This window comes from Phalacrocorax carbo, chromosome 2 (assembly GCF_963921805.1).
Source record: "Phalacrocorax carbo chromosome 2, bPhaCar2.1, whole genome shotgun sequence".
Lineage (NCBI taxonomy): Eukaryota > Metazoa > Chordata > Aves > Suliformes > Phalacrocoracidae > Phalacrocorax > Phalacrocorax carbo.
Genome location: NC_087514.1, coordinates 142,115,702 through 142,134,513, shown reverse-complemented (window position 1 = coordinate 142,134,513; position 18,812 = coordinate 142,115,702). Strand labels below are relative to the sequence as shown.

The window sequence follows — 18,812 nt, the reverse complement described above, 5'->3', positions numbered from 1 at the left end:
ATGCTGGTAAGAATTGCTAAACAATCACTAATGTAACAGTAGTCACTTTTTAAATTGTTGTCAACCATGTCAGTAAAAATTGATTCTGATAAATGCCATGTAGGAATAATGAATGAATTTTTGAGCCCAAATTACATTTAATCCAAAATATGTAACAAGATGAAAGTTTTATTCTGAAAGCAGCCTTATGTATTTCCACAGGCTTTGAGTTCTCTGGATGAAGATGACCCAAACATCCTGCTAGCTATTCAGTTATCATTGCAAGAATCTGGCTTGGCCATAGACGAAGAAACTAGAGACTTTCTAAATAATGAGGCATCTTTAGGAGCCATAGGTACATCTTTGCCTACAAGATTGGACTCTGCTCCCATAAGTATAGACAACCCAAGAGGCGCTTTGAGCAGCTCTGAGCTGTTAGAACTTGGTGACAGTCTGATGAGACTAGGTGCAGGCGATGATCCTTTTTCAGCTGATCGTCTTCATTCACACCCCTGCAGCGACACAAGAAGTGGATTATACTCAACATCTAGTGACGCTGATTCCAGCAGTCAAGATCCCAATACCAATGAAAATCTACTTGGAAATATTATGGCCTGGTTCCATGACATGAACCCCCAGAGTATTGCTCTGATCCCCTCAACGAGTACAGAAACAGATGAGGATTCACGGCAACCCAGTACTGAAGATAGGTCAGCAGGGCAACCAAATCTTATAGACACAGGGCCGGAGCCTCAGGAAGAGCATGCACTATTTGAGGATGCACTCAAAAACGAAGGCAGAGGAACCCAAACAGAGGAAAGCACCTCTGAAGAAAACATTATTCCAGGTGAAACAGTATCACAAAGCAGCGATAATAACAGGGAGGTAGCAAGCACCCTGGATGCTTCAGGAGATACTTCAAGTCAGACTCCTCAAACCTCGAGTGAATGGATTGAGCATGTGCATCTGGTATGAATAAAAACTAAATATGGAGTAATTGAATGGCAGTGACAGATGGTACAGTATGTGGAGGAAGCATTATGGAGGCTTTGATCCACATAATTACGGCTCAGTTGTAACCACTGACGTAACAGCGGATATTTAGGAGTTCTCTTGAATTGTAGTTCTTTATAATAATGTGAACCTTTCAAGGAATATCCTTTGCATTTAACTAGGTAGTATTTGCCTTTTTGCTCTCAAGAAAAAGGAATAAGTAGGTTGTATTCCACATTCCTAATACAATGCAGCATCTGTTTAGCCTTAGGTTGATGATCCTTAACTTGAAAGTACAGATTAAAGGCTTACACTGAATATTTTGGTTGGTTTTCCTAAGAAATAGTTTATTCCATCTTTTAGAACGCATTCTTTCACCAAAATAACACTTAGTAATTCATGTGCATTTTGGTTTTGTTTTCCCTAACTTTTCCTTACACATTTTTCATTTTTGTTAGCAGTATGAACAGAGGTATTTAATGCTTCTCTCTAGTACTGCTCCAGGAACAAGTTTTAGGGGATATTCTTTCCCATTAAAATCAAAGATTTTTTCATGTCTATTTACAGTCCAAATGTGCCAAACTGTGAATAGTTAGCTGGCAGTAGCCTAACAAAACAATGCAGTGTTACTCTATCAAACTAATCCCACAATTCTTAGCAGTGAAAGAAACCACTGGGTAGCATTGCTTCTCTAAATTTAACTGGCACGTGTTGCCGTGGTGACTGCATTTAATTAAATGTAGCCTGTATCTTAAGTTAATAAAACCTAATGCTGCTGTTAAACAGTTATTTTAAATATTAAAATACAGTGAGTTAGCAACAGCTATGCTGTATTTTAAGAGACACTTTAATGGAAGTGCAATCATAGTTCTTTGTTTTCATAATTCTACAAAGCATTCTATGCACTAATAGTGCAATTACTTTTAATGATAACATTTTATAAAAATAGGAATACAGAATTTTCATATATTAGCCAGTCCCACAATTAAAGTTCAGATAACACATTCTGCTCAACATGTTACGGTGCCTTTGCCTAACCCAACTGGATAGTTGCCACAGTTAAACAAGTCATTCAAATTCAGTGTCTGTTCTGGAGTAACTATGCTATTAATTGCAAAGACCTCCATAAAACCACCCATGGCCTTGCCTTTACAGTAAATAACTAAATGTTCGGTCAGTGTTTTTGCATAAACAAAACACTGCTAGGTATTTGTTCAATTGCACAATATTCATTTGCTGTGTGATTACTGTTTAGTGTAAAAAAATATTTAAAAAAATTTTAAAACCCAGAAAAAAACCTTTTCCTAGTTGTTGTACCGTGAAAAAAAAATACTGGTTTTAGGTTTGCTTAAAAGCATCAATTTACAGTTAGTGAGATACAATGGTACAGTATGTAATTACAACTAGAGTAAGTTGTTGAAATGGCTGTTTTAATTACATATAATCAAAACTTGTCATAACACGAGCAAATTACATACACTCCATTTTAAGTTTTGCTTAACCGTTACCAGAGATTTGTTGATATGATATAGAAGTTTATTACTACTGAGTGTGTATAGGCAAGTGTCATGATAGCAAAGTTTATGTATTGATTACTGTGAGTTCAAGTGAGTGTTTTGGTAACTAATTCATGCAAATCCAGCTTTTGAACCTTGCAGTCACAAGGTTCAGATTAGTAAGAAATGAAGTAAGAATATTTTACCCTTACCCCATAAACCTAGTTCATTTTGCAAGCATCCTTAGAGAAAATGGAATAGAATAGTCTTAAATAATTTTCCAGCTTTTCATCTAGCCACCCTGCCCCTGACATAATCATGAACCTTTGGACATCTTTGAAAAATACCTATTTTAAATTGTTCTGTGGTATAAAATCCTTCAGCCAGAACAGTTCTTCATGAAACATCATCATGAATTGGTCTGAAAGTTGTTCAACTCACATAGCTTCCTTGAATTGTAATTTCTGAATAGAAGGATTCTCACAAGAAGATTGTGTATTGCATTGAGATGTCTTGCAAAGTTACAGTAAGATATGTAAGAGTGCTCTCTGTGAAGATAGTGAAGTTTGTGGGTTCTGGTTTTTTGTAATTCGGTTAGGTTGTGCAGTATATCCATTGTTTCCGTGTTACTCTTATGAGCATGAAATTAGCCTATTAAATTTGTATTTTCTTGGTACTTATTTTAACACCATAGTCATTGACTTTACAATTCAAAAATAAAGTTTGGCAAGACTATTTTGTAAACCTGTTAATTTTATAATGTAAAAAAAATACTCTAACCTTGAATTGTTATTTGCACTTTCATAGTCTATACTTGATACATTCCCACTTTATATACAAGTAGGATACTACAACCATGTAGATGTTTGGCCAAATGAATGCTGTTAATAATATGTAAAATTCTTTGATTAAACATTTATTACTTAAAACTAATTCTGTTCTGTCTCGTTACATCTTAGACTTACAGTAGCAGATGCTTAGCACTGATGGCAGACGTTTTTAGGATATGTTCAATCCTGTACCAGATTAGCTGGGGACCTTATAGCAGGTTGAATGTTTTGATCTGTAAATATAAGGTACCTATATTCATTAAGCTTTGAAAACAAAATCTAAAATAGACGATTTTGTCGTAATTGCTGCCGCCATATTGTGCACTTGTTCTGTGTAACGAGTAATGCCTTGTCATTTCAAACAGTGGTGCTAAAGAGAATGGGGGGGACTGATTTTTGAGGAAGATCCTCTTAATAAGTGTTAGTTAAGCGTCACTTAATATCTAGTCTCCGTTGTTCCTGGGAAATTCCAGGCTGCCTCTGTTACGTTAACATGCACTAAACTGTTCTGTTCATTGTTACAGTAATTTAATCAGCTTCCTCTAAGAAGCATGCCAAGATGCTGGAGAGCTTCTAAAATTTAATGTACAAAGTTGGATTAGTCACTGCAAGGCACTTTCCATCAGCTGCTGCTGTGGTGTCACTGCATATGCTGCAATTAGCAAGTACTGAGTTTTACTAAGATCGTGAGTATCACAAGAGATCTTTGGTTTTATGGCAGCTAGAACATACTAATAAGTATTAAAATTTAAAACACACTTTCTGAAATGTTTAAAATCACAGTATGCTTCAAAATCAGACACCCCCACGGCCCAGTTTCAGAGATCTGTTTATCAGTTGCACTATTACTTTCTCCTCCTCTTCTTCCCCTCTCCCAGCACACACAAGGCATCCCACTGTAATGCTCACGGAGGCTGGTAAGAATGGAAGCCAAACAATCTTTACTAAAAATTGTCTAGACAATCTACTCAGAGTTAGACAATATTCTGATTATTGTCCTTATTACTCTTCTGTAGTTCAGCCAGATATGGAAACTTGAAAGATGTAGAGAAGCTACTGATGATGCAAAAATGAGCATCACTTTTACCATCTCATCCTTTTAACTGAAGCACAAGATGTGCATCAAAAGGACGAGTGCATCCCCAGTAAATATTGCATAAAGCTGGGCTTGCTGTCAGTCTTTGGACGAGGGCAAAGAAATGAATGAAGGCTTGACATTCTGCAATTATATGCTTTCATTCCACTTCAAAAATAGGCAAGTATAGAATTTATACTCTTCTCCAAATATATAACCACATAAAACAATTTAAGTAGTTCGTAAAAAATTACTGAGTGTAATGGAGTAGAGAAAAATGTTTCCTAACTTAAATGCAAAGCCTTTCTTTCCTCAACTCTTCATAGATACTTAAGGTTACATCTCACCAACAAAAAGTTAAAGCTAACCGTTAACAGGATGGTGTTATTTTAAAAGTATGCAGGTCTTTATCTTTACAGAAATCCTTTCTGCAGTGAAGTACAAACTTGAGAAGGTGTTTTGCATATATTTTTTCTTTTTAGGTCATTTGCATGAATATCCAGATAAATGGAATATAAGCAAGAAAATATTTAATAAATCCAAATCGATGTTCAGTACTGCAAATATATAATCTTCAGGATTCAGATTATAGCACTATTTCCATCCAAGTATAAGTGTCATATCCACCACAAGATACTGGAAGAAAGACCGGGGATCTTGTCCTGGGGTTTTTACATAAGAATTGTTCCCTACGTAAGAATGATTTACCTTTACATAAGTGGTTTTAAGGAGTATTTATCAGCTTATGAACCCAGGTCTTTTTCTATGAGCAACAGTGAACATAACTATTCAAATTATTCATCAGTTCTGTTTTGGCCACTGCACCTTCTGCTCTAATTATCAGATCAATTTTATTTAATCTGTTTGAAAAAAGGTCTTACTCAGACAGTCGCATTTTTACTCTGCAAATGCCACAGTCAGTCTTGCTGTCCACATTTTTTAGCATGGCAGTCCATGTAGCCAACTTCATCACCTTTAGGGATGCAAACAAACAGCAATGTCATGTGAATTAGCCAGCAAGATTCACTAATGCAATTGCAAAAAATACTAGAATTTATACATGTTACAGCAGAAACCTTTACATTCTGCTTTTTAAAAAAAAAAATAATCTTATTTTGAAATTGGTCATCTTTATTTTCTGATCAGGCATCTGGAGTTTGAGGCCCTCGTTCTGACCATGACGTCTTTATGTATAATTCAGCAGCAGGCACTCACTTAATTCCAGCTCTGTTTTTTTGGAGCATATACAGACAGTGTTATTGAGCATAGCAGTCCAAACTCTGCTTGGCTATGATTTAGCCATCCGACACCATCCTCGGTGATTTGAGATCACTTCTGGCCTGGAAGGCAGAAGAAATTGGTAGACTCTAATGGTCTAAGTAAAAACCACATTTACTCATACAAAGTGAGCACGATATACATGGCACAGAAAGAAACATTAGTATGTAGACCTTTATGGTGTTTATAATGTTTATTCATTATACAAGGAGATACTTCAGATATTTAGATGAAGTAACTTCCCCTCAATACACAGCCAGTCTTGATGGATTTTTGCACTAACACAAAATAGTGTTAGAGATTTAAACTAGATAAGTGGGTGAGATAACACCAGAGATGCACTTTGCATAGACTATCAAAATACTATACTACAGACTATTGTTCCAATAGGACATAACCTAAGTGTAGCTACTGTTAAAAAACTAAAGGACAAAATATTTTTTATAAATTATTTTATACTGCCCTGTAGACTCATATTGGAAATCTTTACACTGAAACATAATAGCGATTTGTTATGTAAAGAAAATATGTCCTTTTATAATTTCCTATTACACTGCTATTTTCAGGCCTGTCAGCCCTTCTAAGTTCTGCTTGAGTACAGGGCTTCTGCTATATCAACACAGCACAGCAGTCCAGTTTCATCCTTGAACAAACTTCGGTGAACTCAAGTAAGGATGAGTGTAGTTCTACATTCCACTGTAATAAAAAAGTTCAGTTGGAGTTCACTGACGGAGCCAGACAAGGAATAAAACAGGGACTGTAAGAAAAAATCCCAGACTAAACCATTGAAAAATAGCCTAGGCAAGTATGAACTGGTTGCAGAATCCCATTAACAGAAAACGTGCTGCGAAGTTTCATTGGAAATGAGGTATAATCACCATTGTCTTACATACAAGTATACTTGCCATTGCAGGATGTCACAAAGAATGCCAAAAGCCACAGGTGCTAAGATCTAACCAGGAACATTGCAGGTACTACAGTGAAGTCCCACTGGAGACAACGAATAAAACTCGGGCTCAGTTTATTGCCTACTACAGCAGGTCCTTTGACTGGTATATGAAGAGACAAAAAGTCACAAAATTATAATATATTAAAATTATACCATGAGCCTGCCACCTTTCAGGAGTCTGGAAAGGCTCTAACTTCAGTTAGAGGTACTACACAGTGCCTCAGAAACCGGGACTCCCCATGCAATATACAGAACTGCAGCCACTAAAGGACTTGAGCACCGCTTTAAAAAATGCAGCTAAGGCTGCATGAGGAGCAGGGGGGTGGGGAGCTGCCTACCCCAGAGGAAATGTTCATTAAAAATACTACAATGACAATCCCAAGTAACCTGTTCAGTGCAACCTGACTGCAAAGGACAAAATTCTGTCATGTTTTTGAATTCTAAGTATAAAACCGTAATAAACTGGCAATGGTAAATAACTGAGGTTAGTTTGCACTTAGTATGAAATCCTACACTACTGGTAGATCTCCTTTATATATTTTTACTATTAAATAAAGAGAAAGTCTATGTGATTAACAAGTTAATTTATATGCATAGTGGGAATGTGCACGTGTGCCTTTAGGAATCAGTGTTGACTTACATAGAATCATAGAATCATTAAGGTTGGAAGAGACCTCTAGGATCATCACGTTCAACCATCAACCCAATGCTACCATGTCTCCTAAACCATGTCCCAAAGTGCCACATCTTTTGACTACCTCCAAGGATGGTGATTCCACCACCTCTCTGGGCAACCAGCTTATAACAGAGACATGAAAATATTCTATAACAAAAAACATACATAAAGAAAATTAACTTGCTTAGTCACAGTTAACAGCAGTACCTACTTTTGTCACTAGTGCAAAAAGAGATAATCCCAAAATCACAAGTGACATTGTACCCAAGGAGCATCACATTACATCAGCATCATAAAGGCTAAAAACCAAGCCTCAAGTGTTTTTAGTAGTATGCAGTTTAGCTGGGACCACTAATTCAAATTCTGTTCAAAGGCATGTTAAAACTGCTCCAAGGATTATATCCTTAAGAACTGTCTCATATGAAGCAGAAACAGTAACCTGTAAAGGTAACCTGTTAAGCAGAAAGCTTGTACTACGGGATCCCCATTTGCAAGAAGTGAATAACTGCAACTGTTACAAAAATAAGTTCTGAGAGTCTGAACTGACAAGACATGGCAAGTGCAGAAATACTAACTTTTGTTACAAGGTATATTTTTGCTGTTCTTGTAGCACAGGAGCGTTTTAGAGTACAAATGAAGTAGTTAGCGAGACAGCTTTTAGTATGCTTTAAAAGAACAAAGTACTTGTGGTCATGGTATGTTACCTCTGCCATTGCTTGCCCTAGCCACATACCATTGGGCCAAAAACCTCACAAAATCTGGGGTTAGTTCTTGGCTCTACCACACACTGAAATGAGTAATTAGGACCTAGACTTTACAAAGACAGAAGCATGCTACTTATGCAAGTAATAATTGTGCGATACATTTCAAGAATAGCATCATTTTTAGCTATGGGAATTAAGAGAATAAAACCGGCTTTTCTCACAAAAGATCTAATAAGTACAGAACCATAGTACAGGACCATGTGGAATGCAAAGTGCACCGGTCAGTCAGATCCATACCAAACTGCATGCATTTACAACGCAGCTCTTTCTGGAGAAGCACTCCAGGTGCATCCTCTGCAGCTGACTGTGGAACAGTGACACAGAAAATCAGAATAAAAGATTCGTCCAATGTGAGCCAGCAGACTATAGGATAGCAGTAGAAAGCTAAGAGGAAGCAATGCAGTTAAATCCACTGCAGAACAATTCAACTACTTAAGCAGGAGATGCACAGAGTCTATGGACGTGCATCACTTCCAATAAATAACCAACATCCTCCCCGAAAGCTCCCAGGAAGAAAAGATTCTGCACTGACAGTGTGCCACTAACATTCACGCTCCTCCTCCCCAGGTAAAGCCAACGTTTTTTCTCCACTTCTCTGTCCTGTATATTTACATCTGAAGTGCCTCAGAGCAGGGATGTGTTCTGATGACTCCAAAGAGCTTAGCGAAGAGCGCCACTTTCTTTTATTGGGGCAAAAATAAAATTAAATACACATTAATTGGAAGAAATAGATTTACTCCCCAGCTTTAGCTGAGCTTACATCATGCAAAATCCCTCAGCTAAATCAGGCATTTCCAATTCCAATCACACCATGGTCTAGCAGTTGCCTTTCAACCCCCATCAGCTTCAAAGACAGTCTAGTTCTACTGAGGAGATTCAGGAAACTATAGAGGATGCTCAAAATTTAGGATCAGCATTGTCAAACCAGAGATCCTCTAGAGAGGAACCTAGAGACAGGTACTTTTAAGAAGTCCTGAGCCCCCATCCCCTGCTACCCATAACTACCGGCTATTCAGGAACTCTCAAATCAGAATATTTCAGCTATTGCCTATGTCAAGAGTTAATATCAAGTAACAAAAAAAGTTAACCCATGCTAATTTTATCAGGCATAACTAAACTAAAAGATGTGCTGTTTTCAATTTTTGACAAAATACCCTAACCACTGCTCTTTTTGTTATCTTTCAGGCTAGGTAGGGGGTGATCAAACAGCACTGACAGCAACCCCTGCCTCTTCATCATGGTAACTGTAATGGCCTTTCACAAGGCCAACAGAATAATCATACTAAGCACACAGTAATCCCAAGGTGTCATTTACCAAGGCTCTAGTGAAACATTAGTCATTACTGAAGATGCACTTTGTCAAGAAATACTCAATTAAAACACTTTTCTGGCAACATTACATAAATACGGTTGGCTAAAACCCACTGAATTAGCTTAAATTATCACCTCAAATTAGGTTTCATAAAGCTTGAGAAGTTTTTGTATTCAAGTTATTATTTAAAAGCAGAAGAAAAAAATCACAGTGGATAAGTTATCAGAACAATATACACTAGCATATTTAATTAGAATACACAGATATATGTAAAACAGATGCATACTACATTTGTGGCAGAAGAGGAAAAGACTCCACAGCATTGTTTTGGAAAGACCAAAGGGGAAGAAGCTGGGAGTGGGGAAGATGATAAAAAGGCTATGGTAAAACTGGAGTTGAAAAAACCCAACCATTTCCAAATATGCTTGTTATCCATTAATACTGTATCTTATCAGAAACCTTTACCAAGTATTAGGTGCTTACCTGGCCAGAAATGGACACCGTCACTCATTTCCATGCCATTTCTCTGCAGACCAGTGATGCTATGCCAAGGTGACAGCGCTGAGGGGGCCCCAGCAGTGGAGAACTTCTGAGGGTGGTTGGGAAGTAAAGCAGGCAGAAGCTGCAAGAAAAGTAGTGGGAAGAGTTTAAAGGTCTCTGAGAGATCACTGATTTGCCAGATAACCACATAAAACTAGAGAGGGATGGATTAAAGAAGCAGAATTTAAAAAATAACAACCCAAGAACTATGAACAGTTTGAAAGACGATGAAGGTAAAACAGGATTTAAGTCAAAATGCAGAAATAAATTTGGCACCTGAGACAAGAAAGTCAAAGCTGGTGTGAAAGAGAAGAGTGCAAGAGGTTAAGCACAGCTGCCCACAAGTCAGTACCAGCCCAGGCAAGCCACAGGGACAGTAACAACCAGGAACTGCACCCTCCAGCCACCCGCACGCTGCATGCAAGTGGGGCATCTGTAAACAGATCCCTGCAAATTACATCTAGTAATTTTGCAATTGTTACCATAGTACCAGTGAATGAAATAGCCTCTATTTTACATAAATTAATAATTTCATTTTAGCAGGATCATTTTTCTCTATGTAAAAAACCTTATTAAAGAAGAAAACGATCTGTTCGTTGTGTCCACTGAGAACAAGACAAAAAGAAACGAACTTAATTAGCACCAAAGGTTTAAATAAAAACGAAGGATGAAGGATCACAACCAAGTATGGAAACTAAGAGGCTGTAAACCTGCATATGTGAGCAGGCATTTCTTTCTTAACATCTATAAGGGATGGCTTGGGGACGTTGCATCAGGGTGAGGAACCACTGTTAGATCCACATTTAGCTGGCAAAGCTTCACAAAGACTTGCGTTCACTCCCTAGCCTTTTAAATTATTTGATACATGACCGAGGGTCCATGCAAAAGGGGCTGTTGGCTTAAAGAAGACCAAAGCTGGCGTACGTTGAGGGTAAGGTTCACAGTCACTATTCTCCTGAATCAGAACGACTATGTGAGTCCATCTCCTGTCCTCTCATTTTCTGGTGAGCTGGAGGGATGACAGCTGTACATCTTCGGATGATGGAGTCCAGCGTCCCCTGCAAACGGGATGCGGGCAGGTACCAGAGGCAGCCTCTGGGCTTTGCTGCACCAGCCGGGTCTCCCCCCTGACTGCCGCTGGCTCTGGCCGGGACGGTAAGGGCACCGAGCTCTCTGTCGCGGTTTTTGCTGAGGCAAGAGACGTGCCCTGCTTGGGGCAGGGACTCTTTCTCTTCGGGGACCGAGAGCAAACACTCGCCGCCTGCCATTTCTGAGGGAAACAGCCTTAGGACACGGACCCGCGGAGCCCCGCTCTGCCCCCAGGCCCTCCCCGGCAGGCCGAGGCCCCAGCCCCGCCACCGGGAGGCGGTGCCCCGCGGGGCCGGGCACGGCGGCCGCTGAGCCGAGGCGAGGCGAGGCGAGGCGAGGCGAGGCGGGCGGCGAGCGGCCCCCGGCGGCGGGCGGCCCCGCAGCCAGCAGAGGGCAGGGCCGGCCGCCCGCCCCGCTCCTCCCGCCGCGCCGCGCCGCAGCGACATCCGCCGCCGGCGGGAAGGGGCCGGCGCCGGGGCCGCTGCGGGCGCCGCGCTCCCCCGCACCCCGTCTGGCTGCCGGGGGCCGCGGCCCCGCCGCCGGCCGCAGGATGCCGCTGGGGCTGAAGCCCACCTGCAGCGTGTGCCGCAGCACGTCCTCCTCCATGTGGAAGAAGGGCGGCCAGGGCGAGATCCTGTGTAACAACTGCACGGCCCGCTCCGCCCCGCCCGGGCCCGCCGCCTTCGCCACCACCTCGGCCGCCGCCCAGCACAGCAACGGCGGCGGCGGCGGCGGGAAGCAGGTGAGCGCTCCGGGGCCGAGCGCGGAGCGCGGGGCTCGGCCCCGCCGCCTCGCCCCCACCCCTCCCGCCGTTCCGTGTATTTACTCGGTGATTTCCCCCCCCGCCCAGAGCAAGCAGGAGATCCACCGGCGGTCTGCGCGGCTGAGGAACACCAAGTACAAGTCGGCGCCCGCCGCGGAGAAGAAGGTTTCCACGAAGGGCAAGGGGAGGAGGCACATCTTTAAGTTAAAAAACGTAAGGTGGTGCGTGGCTTTGCGGGGCTGGTGTAGAGGAGTGGCGGGCCGCGGGGCCCCGCCGGCTGGGGCCGCCCGCTGCTGGGGCGGGGCGGGGCGGGGGCGCTGTCTCGTCCCCTGAAGGAGGGCCTCCCCGCGGCGGGCGGGCCCCGGCCCCGCCGGCTTCCCCTGGCCGGTGCCTGGGGCCCCAGCGCCGAGGCCTGCGGCTCCTGCCGCGAAACGGGACCGAAAGCTGGGCTGTAACCGCTGTTGGAGCCGGTTTGTCCGTCTGTAGTAGGGGCACGCGCGCCCGCGGGACTGACCCGTCCCCACAGCGTCCAGCCCCTCAGGCTGGGCTCCGGAGGGAAGGAGTTTGTGTAAATAGAAACCAGCGATGTGAACGTGGCACTCGCTTCTCCGCTTACAATCCCGAGAATGAAAACGTTAACTTTATCTTTTAAAGTACAAATGTTTGAAATGTTTGCACCCTATTTCTTGTGTTTACTAATTTTCTAAGAAGCTAATATCTCACTATGTTTTCTAAAAGGGAAAAAAAACACAATCTGGAATTATGTTATGTGGCTGGTTTGTTCTAACACTTTTGACTTTCCATTTCTGTGTTCTTTTCTCAGCCCATCAAGGCTCCTGAGTCTGTATCCACTATAATTACAGCCGAATCAATCTTTTATAAGGTATGGTTTATGCAAGTTTGTTTGCAAAAAGCATCTTGCTGTTTCTATTTCCAATCTCAAAAATTGCCACAGGCAGTGAAAGCACTAGGGATGTATTCACAGAAACTGTTCTTCCTTGCCTATTAGTTGTGTAGGATTTTGCTCTGCCTCATGTCGTTGCCGTTAAGTCCTGCAAGGTAGTTTGCTATCGCAATGAAAGCGGAAGCCAGCCTTTGCACATTCATGCTCGAGAGCAGTTTTTTACCAGCGTGCCAAGGTGTTAGTGTTCTGAAGTTCTGAAATTTGCTTTTGTTTCCTGGTAGTACAGACAAACGATTTGAAATGTCTTTTCCTCCAGAGAAAAGGTCAGGGTAGCCACCGGGAGACTGCATAGCCAGGGGAGAAGCGGAAGACTGAGCTTCTGTGTGCTCTCCAGAGATCTGATGCTTCATGTCTCCTGTCCCGGATGAATCTCTATTTGCTCTTGGCTAGTTCAGAAGAGAATTGATGTCTTTCCTTGAGTGTTTTTGGTGGGGTTGGTTTGTTTGTTTGTTTTGGGTTGGGTTGGTTGTTTTTTTTTCAGAAACCCCCAAGAATTATGTCCAAAATTTTATTTAACCTGTTCCCTTTACGCAAAATGTTTCTGTTTTGATACTTCACTGTGTTGTTGAGGAGGGGATTGTTTGGAGTTTTTGAGGTCTTTTAAATCTGTTTTGAAACCAAAACTCTCCTGGATGACGCTTGGCAAACTCTGGTATTGGTAGTGCAGGCACCGCATTGTGCTGTGCGATGCTGTTATAACACAAGTGAGTTGCCTTTGTGGCGCAGCCTCACATGTTACAGAGCACGATGGAAGGTGGCAGGAGGTGGGTCTCTGTTTTGGGACTCCTTTGCATTCAAACGAGTGAACTTTTTCGTATGCAGAAAGCTGCTTTCCCTGCTTACGTAGGAAAATAAGTACAGTTGCTTTTACTGGAAGGTGGTGTTGCACGCTCTTGCTGGCAGAATGAAACCGTCTGCTCTGCAGACCGGAGGCACTGCCTCAGGTTCCTAGGCGTTGGTGATGGTGCACAAGCAGTGCTGCTGGCTGCTTAGGTGGGGCAGCACTCTTATCTTACGCCACCGTTCCTTCGCATGTGGCTGAATTAAGGCTGTCTTTTGAGACTGGGGTAATTGGAGGTAATATAAGATACTGATGCTTAAGGGTAGGAATCAGAATCACGAAGTGAAGCTTCTGATTACATTACTGTTTTTATGTCTTCTAGGGTGTATACTACCAAATTGGAGATGTTGTTTCAGTGGTTGATGAGCAGGATGGGAAAACATACTATGCTCAGATACGTGGGTTTATTCAGGACCAATACTGTGAAAAGAGTGCTGCACTAACCTGGCTCATACCTACGCAAGCCAGCCCCAAAGATTGTTTTGACCCAGCATCCTATATCATAGGTAAACTCTTAAGCCTTCATTTTATACAACTACTTAAATGTGCCTAGACTAATGCAGAGTTGTATTTTTTTTTTAAATGAACCTTTTAGCTAGTCAAGATTACTTATGCAATTTCCGTGTTTTAGACCATAATCCTGTAAGCATCTCATTTACTTCAATAACCTTTTTTATTTATCTTATGAATGCAATATGATTAGCAGTATGGCAGTGAGTGTGATTATCTGAGTATTTGTGCTCACGGGCACAATTATAGGCTCGGAACTTTAAAGGCCTAATTATTACTCCATAGATAGAATCAAAGTTATTACAATATAAACCCACTATACCAGTCCAAGCTGTTTCTTTTAAAGTGAACTGAATTAGCTGATCTTCATCTTGGGTACTTAAAATACACACTGTGCAAGCACTGGCATAGAGAGGGTTCTGCTACTGATTATAAAATTATTAATAATTCAGGAAAGTCCTTTTGACAGGCAGGCCACAAATAGGTACTATTTAAAATACATTAACTAAAGTACTTCACTCAAATAACTGAATGCTTCAAATGGGGGGGGGAAACCAAAAACAAAAACATCAGCCCAGCAAAAATAAAGGTAGAGGCTTCTTGCCTAGAATTTGAGGCTGCTTTGCCAGGAAGGTCATTGATTGAACAGGCACATGCTCGACGGGATGTTTGCGTTGTTGTGTATTTTAAGTCCTGCATACTCCAATTTTACGCCTTTGAATTTTGTCTTTAAAGATATTTTTTTTTTCCCTAGGACCAGAAGAAGATCTCCCAAGGAAAATGGAATATTTAGAATTTGTTTGTCATGCACCTTCGGAATATTTCAAATCTCGATCGTCTCCCTTCCCTACTGTTCCTACAAGACCAGAGAAGGGCTATATATGGACTCATGTGGGACCTACTCCTGCAATCTCCATTAAAGAAACAGTTACCAATAATTTATAGTTTTTTAAAGGAATACTTTGGACAAGTTATTTTGGGAGTATTCTCAGGTCTGTGAACCCCATACAAGGAGTTTTAAAAGTCATAAAATGCTCATTTTACTTTATGGATTACGGTATTTATTTATTTTAAATTATATCAGATCTTTAAAGGGAAGTTTTCTTTCCATTTGAAGCATCATTTCTGTGCTCAGTTCTTCAGACATAATTGCTCATTTTGGGACAAAACCAGAAGTTTCATGTCATCTTTGACTTTGGTGAGCAAATAATTGACTTCTGAAAAGTTGCCTTTAGTGTTCTTATTTTCTAACTTATTTTCCAGGAAAGGAGTTAAAAGACAAACTCTTGATCATCCAACACTTTATATACTTGTTTAATTTAGTTAACTGTGATGGCAAGTTTTTGTTCACTTCTTAAATTCTTTCAGACTAGCTTCAAATAAACACTCAACTTGGTCAGTGATGCAGTTAACAATTTTCTGTTACACTGAAGAGGAGTGACCTACTTGGATTTCTCTTCTTCAGACTAAAACCTGTCATTCGCAAGGCGGTACTCTAGTTAACAGTCACCTGCTAAGGGAATTTTGTTCAGCCAAATCTAAAACGTGGGCCTCTGTATGTAGCTTCTTGCTAAACTTTGCTGATATAAGGGGATAAATTTATGGGAAAGCTGGATGCAGATCTAAAAATCAGTATTCTTCGTCTTTGCCATCCTGGCATCCTCAAGCCAGAAGTGTATCTTCATTTCCTGAGCAAGCCAATACTGACGTATGATTTGAGTTTCACGTCGATACTATTTGTGTGTGCTTTAGCTTAGTCTCTTAAAATTTATTTTAAATTGTTTTTTTAAGTTTTTGCAATTAATGATGGTAAGAAAAAATACTCAAGCAATTCAAGTTTAAAAAAAGCATTTGCTATGGGAATTAAAGACTAATTTTAATATATTGACAGTCTCAGTATACCAATGAAAATATTTAAATAGCAGAACGGGAGAAATGCCACATACTGAAATAGCAGTGTTGAAGTTTTCCGCACTAAACATTTTACAGGCCAGTCAGCTCCAAACACTGTGAGATGTGCTTGTGTGGACCGAATTCCCCGGGGTTAGTGGTTCTTGCTGTCTGTGAAGGATAAGAGCTGAAAATGGCCTTAAATTTACATTTACAAATCTTTTCAGCTGTTTTTTTCCTTGGACATATGTGACCATAGCACCCGGAAGCCCCAAATCAACTTCAGTATATTGTCTGAAAGTCTATAAAAGTTGCACTACACTTAGTTTTGACTTCATGAAAAGTTTTGATTTAGGATGAAATATATTTTGACAGTCTCAGGTATTCACAACTTTTAATACAGAGGGACCCGTGACAGCAAGAACCGGATATATTTCAGTCTGAAGCCTCAGTTCTGCCCCCTTGAAATACAAGGAAGAATAGTCAACCTTAAGGGAGTAGGTGCTAAATTGAAGGGGTACTGTCAGCAGTTCAAAATGCTCAGAAATTAGCAGTATGCTGCTAAAACAGAGTTAAACCTTGAGTTACTTCAGTTGCTGCATACCTGAGATGTGTGCCCACGTTCAGTGTGTTGCAGTGATTAATCCTGAGGTGACCTTGCTCCTGACCTTCCTTTCCTTTCTCTCCTTTCACTTCCTCTAGGTTTCTTTTTTTGCTGATTTATCTTTAGTAAATGAACAAGCATAAGAAAGTGAAAATAACAACTATTATTAAAAGATACTTACAGTAACCAGAGTGACTCCCTCACTCAAATTTCCCTCCTTTCTCTGCAGTCCACACTGTTTTCACTTGGGATCACTGTAAAGTTCCTGTGCTGCCTCAGCATAATCTGTGGAGCTTTGCTCTTCTGTGGGCTGCCTTTCAAGCTCAGCTGCTTTCCTTTTCAAATCCTTGCAGGAAGAGAGAAGGAAACAATGCATTCAGGTTTGCTTTTTTGAGTTTCTACAGTTTACACCAAATGAAAAGTACTTGCTTGCCATTTGCCTTGTCAATAAACTGTAATACAAAAGGGACAATTTAGGGAAATATCGATGTATGGTTTATGACTTGAAGTTTGTTTCAGGGAGTGACCTGCTGATGTGCAGATCTCTGCACCTTCCTGTGTCAAACAGCAGGTTATACTGAGAGAGGGGACTGACTGCAGGCTTGCATTAGACATGTAGTTTGAAAGCTTAAGCAAAAGAAGAGTTTGGAGCAAGATAATGTCTTACTCCTATGAAAAAAAGGCGTGCCATATAAATGTTCTACTCACAGTAGCAAAGAGCAGAGCTCCAGGCAGGGGTTATGTAACCTGGAACTTCTGTACAAAAAAAGCAAAGAACTGTGAACGTTGCCACTGTGAAATGAAAGCCAGAATCAAATAACGATGTCATCCCTCACTGCATTTGAATCACCAGCAGCACTATATTCAAGACAGTTGTATTCCAATTAGATTTAAAAAGAAAAAAAAAAAAAAACCAAAATGCAAAAGAACTGCACAATAGAACCAAAACTATCAAATGTTGTAGCAGGTAGTCTAAACCAAATGTGAATCCACTACAGTTCTGTTACTTACCCAACTGTAGGTAATTACTTGGTTTGGGAAGATTATTTGGTTTGGGAAGATGCAAGACTCGTCAGTTTTTCTTACAAGGCAACCCACAGGAACTTTATAGCTATGACTTAGTTGCCGTCACAGAGACATGGTGGGATGACTGTTAGGACTGGAGCGCTGCAGTGGATGGCTATAAGCTCTTCAGAAGGGATGGGCAAGGAAGGGGAGGTGGTGGAGTGGCTCTGTATGTTAGGGAGTGCTTTGATTGCATAGAGCTTAGTGACTATGATGATAAGGTCGAGTGCTTATGGGTTAGGATGAGGGGGAAGCCCAAAAAGGCAGATATCCTATTAGGAGTCTATTACAGACCACCCAACCAGGATGAACTGTTCTACAAGCAGCTGGAGGAAGTATCACAATCAGTTGCCCTCGTTCTAGTGGGGGAGTTCAGTTTACCAGATGTCTGCTGGAAATGCAACACAGCAGAGAAGGAACAGTCTAGGAGGTTCCTGGAGTGTGTGGAAGATAACTTCCTCATACAGCTGGTAAGTGAGCCTACCAGGGGAGGTGCCTCGCTTGACCTGCTGTTCACAGAGAAGGACTGGTGGGAGATGTGGTGGTTGGAGGCCATCTTGGGCTTAGCAACCGTGATATGATTGAGTTCTCGATTCTTGGCGAAGTAAGAAGAGGGGTCAGCAGAACTGCTACCATGGACTTCTGGAGGGCAGACTTTGGCCTATTCAGGGCACTGGTTGGGAGAGTCCCTTGGGAGGAAGTCCTGAAGGGCAAAGGAGTCCAGGAAGGCTGGGCTTTCTTCAAGAAGGAAGTCTTGCAGGCGCAGGAGCAGGCTGTCCCCAAGTGCCGCAAGACAAACCGGTGGGGAAGACAACAGGCCTGGCTGAACAGGGAGCTTCTGCTGACACTCAGGAAGAAAAGGAGAGTCTACTGCTTTTGAAAGAAAGGGCAGGTAACACAAGAAGAGTACAGAGACCTCGTTAAGGTCTTGCACGGAGAAAATTAGGCAAGCAAAGCCCCGCTAGTACTCAACCTGGCCACTGCTGTAAAGGAAAACAAAAAAAAAATTTACAAATATATTAGCAACAAAAAGAGAATCAAAGAGAATCTCCATCCTCTATTGAATGTGGAGGGGAACATTGCAACTGAGGATGAGGAAAAGATTGTGGTACTAAATGCCTTCTTTGCCTCAGTCTTTAACCATCAGACCAGTTATCCCCAGGGTATTCAGCCTCTGGAGCTGGAAGGCAGGGA

At 41.4% G+C, this 18,812-nt stretch overlaps 2 protein-coding genes and 1 long non-coding RNA gene across 7 annotated transcripts in view; 2 read left to right on the top strand and 1 right to left on the bottom strand.

Moving 5' to 3' along the window:
• ANKIB1 (ankyrin repeat and IBR domain containing 1) overlaps positions 1-3,397 on the top strand; it is a 95,500-nt gene extending 92,103 nt beyond the window's left edge. For all 3 annotated transcript variants that reach the window (XM_064444635.1, XM_064444634.1, XM_064444636.1), the window contains exon 20: positions 202-3,397. In XM_064444635.1, coding sequence (XP_064300705.1) covers positions 202-954 — 753 coding nt within the window. In that variant the 3' untranslated portion in view covers positions 955-3,397. The remainder of the gene's footprint in view (positions 1-201) is intronic.
• LOC135312093 (uncharacterized) lies at positions 363-11,874 on the bottom strand. Of its 2 annotated transcripts, none has more exons than XR_010371745.1 (3): positions 11,808-11,874; positions 9,836-10,950; positions 363-491 (listed from the first exon to the last, which is right to left on the bottom strand). It is a non-coding gene; the product is annotated as an uncharacterized LOC135312093 (long non-coding RNA). The 2 variants fall into 2 exon arrangements; XR_010371744.1 differs by having other exon boundaries at positions 9,836-11,162; positions 11,808-11,870.
• GATAD1 (GATA zinc finger domain containing 1) lies at positions 11,402-15,105 on the top strand. Of its 2 annotated transcripts, XM_064444642.1 has the most exons (5): positions 11,408-11,723; positions 11,832-11,957; positions 12,568-12,627; positions 13,872-14,055; positions 14,814-15,105. In XM_064444642.1, the coding sequence occupies exons 1-5, from the start codon at positions 11,532-11,534 to the stop codon at positions 15,002-15,004; spliced, it is 753 nt and encodes a 250-aa protein (XP_064300712.1). In that variant the 5' UTR covers positions 11,408-11,531; the 3' UTR covers positions 15,005-15,105. The 2 variants fall into 2 exon arrangements, with proteins under 2 accessions (XP_064300711.1, XP_064300712.1); XM_064444641.1 differs by having other exon boundaries at positions 11,402-11,957.
• The last annotated feature ends 3,707 nt before the right edge of the window (positions 15,106-18,812 follow it).

Coding starts and splice junctions, on each gene's coding strand:
- GATAD1 (XM_064444641.1), top strand. CDS start 11,532: ATGCCGCTGGGGCTGAAGCCCACCTGCAGCGTGTGCCGCAGCACGTCC. Junction 12,628..13,871: donor CCGAATCAATCTTTTATAAG/GTATGGTTTATG, acceptor TATGTCTTCTAG/GGTGTATACTACCAAATTGG. Junction 14,056..14,813: donor CCCAGCATCCTATATCATAG/GTAAACTCTTAA, acceptor TTTTTTCCCTAG/GACCAGAAGAAGATCTCCCA.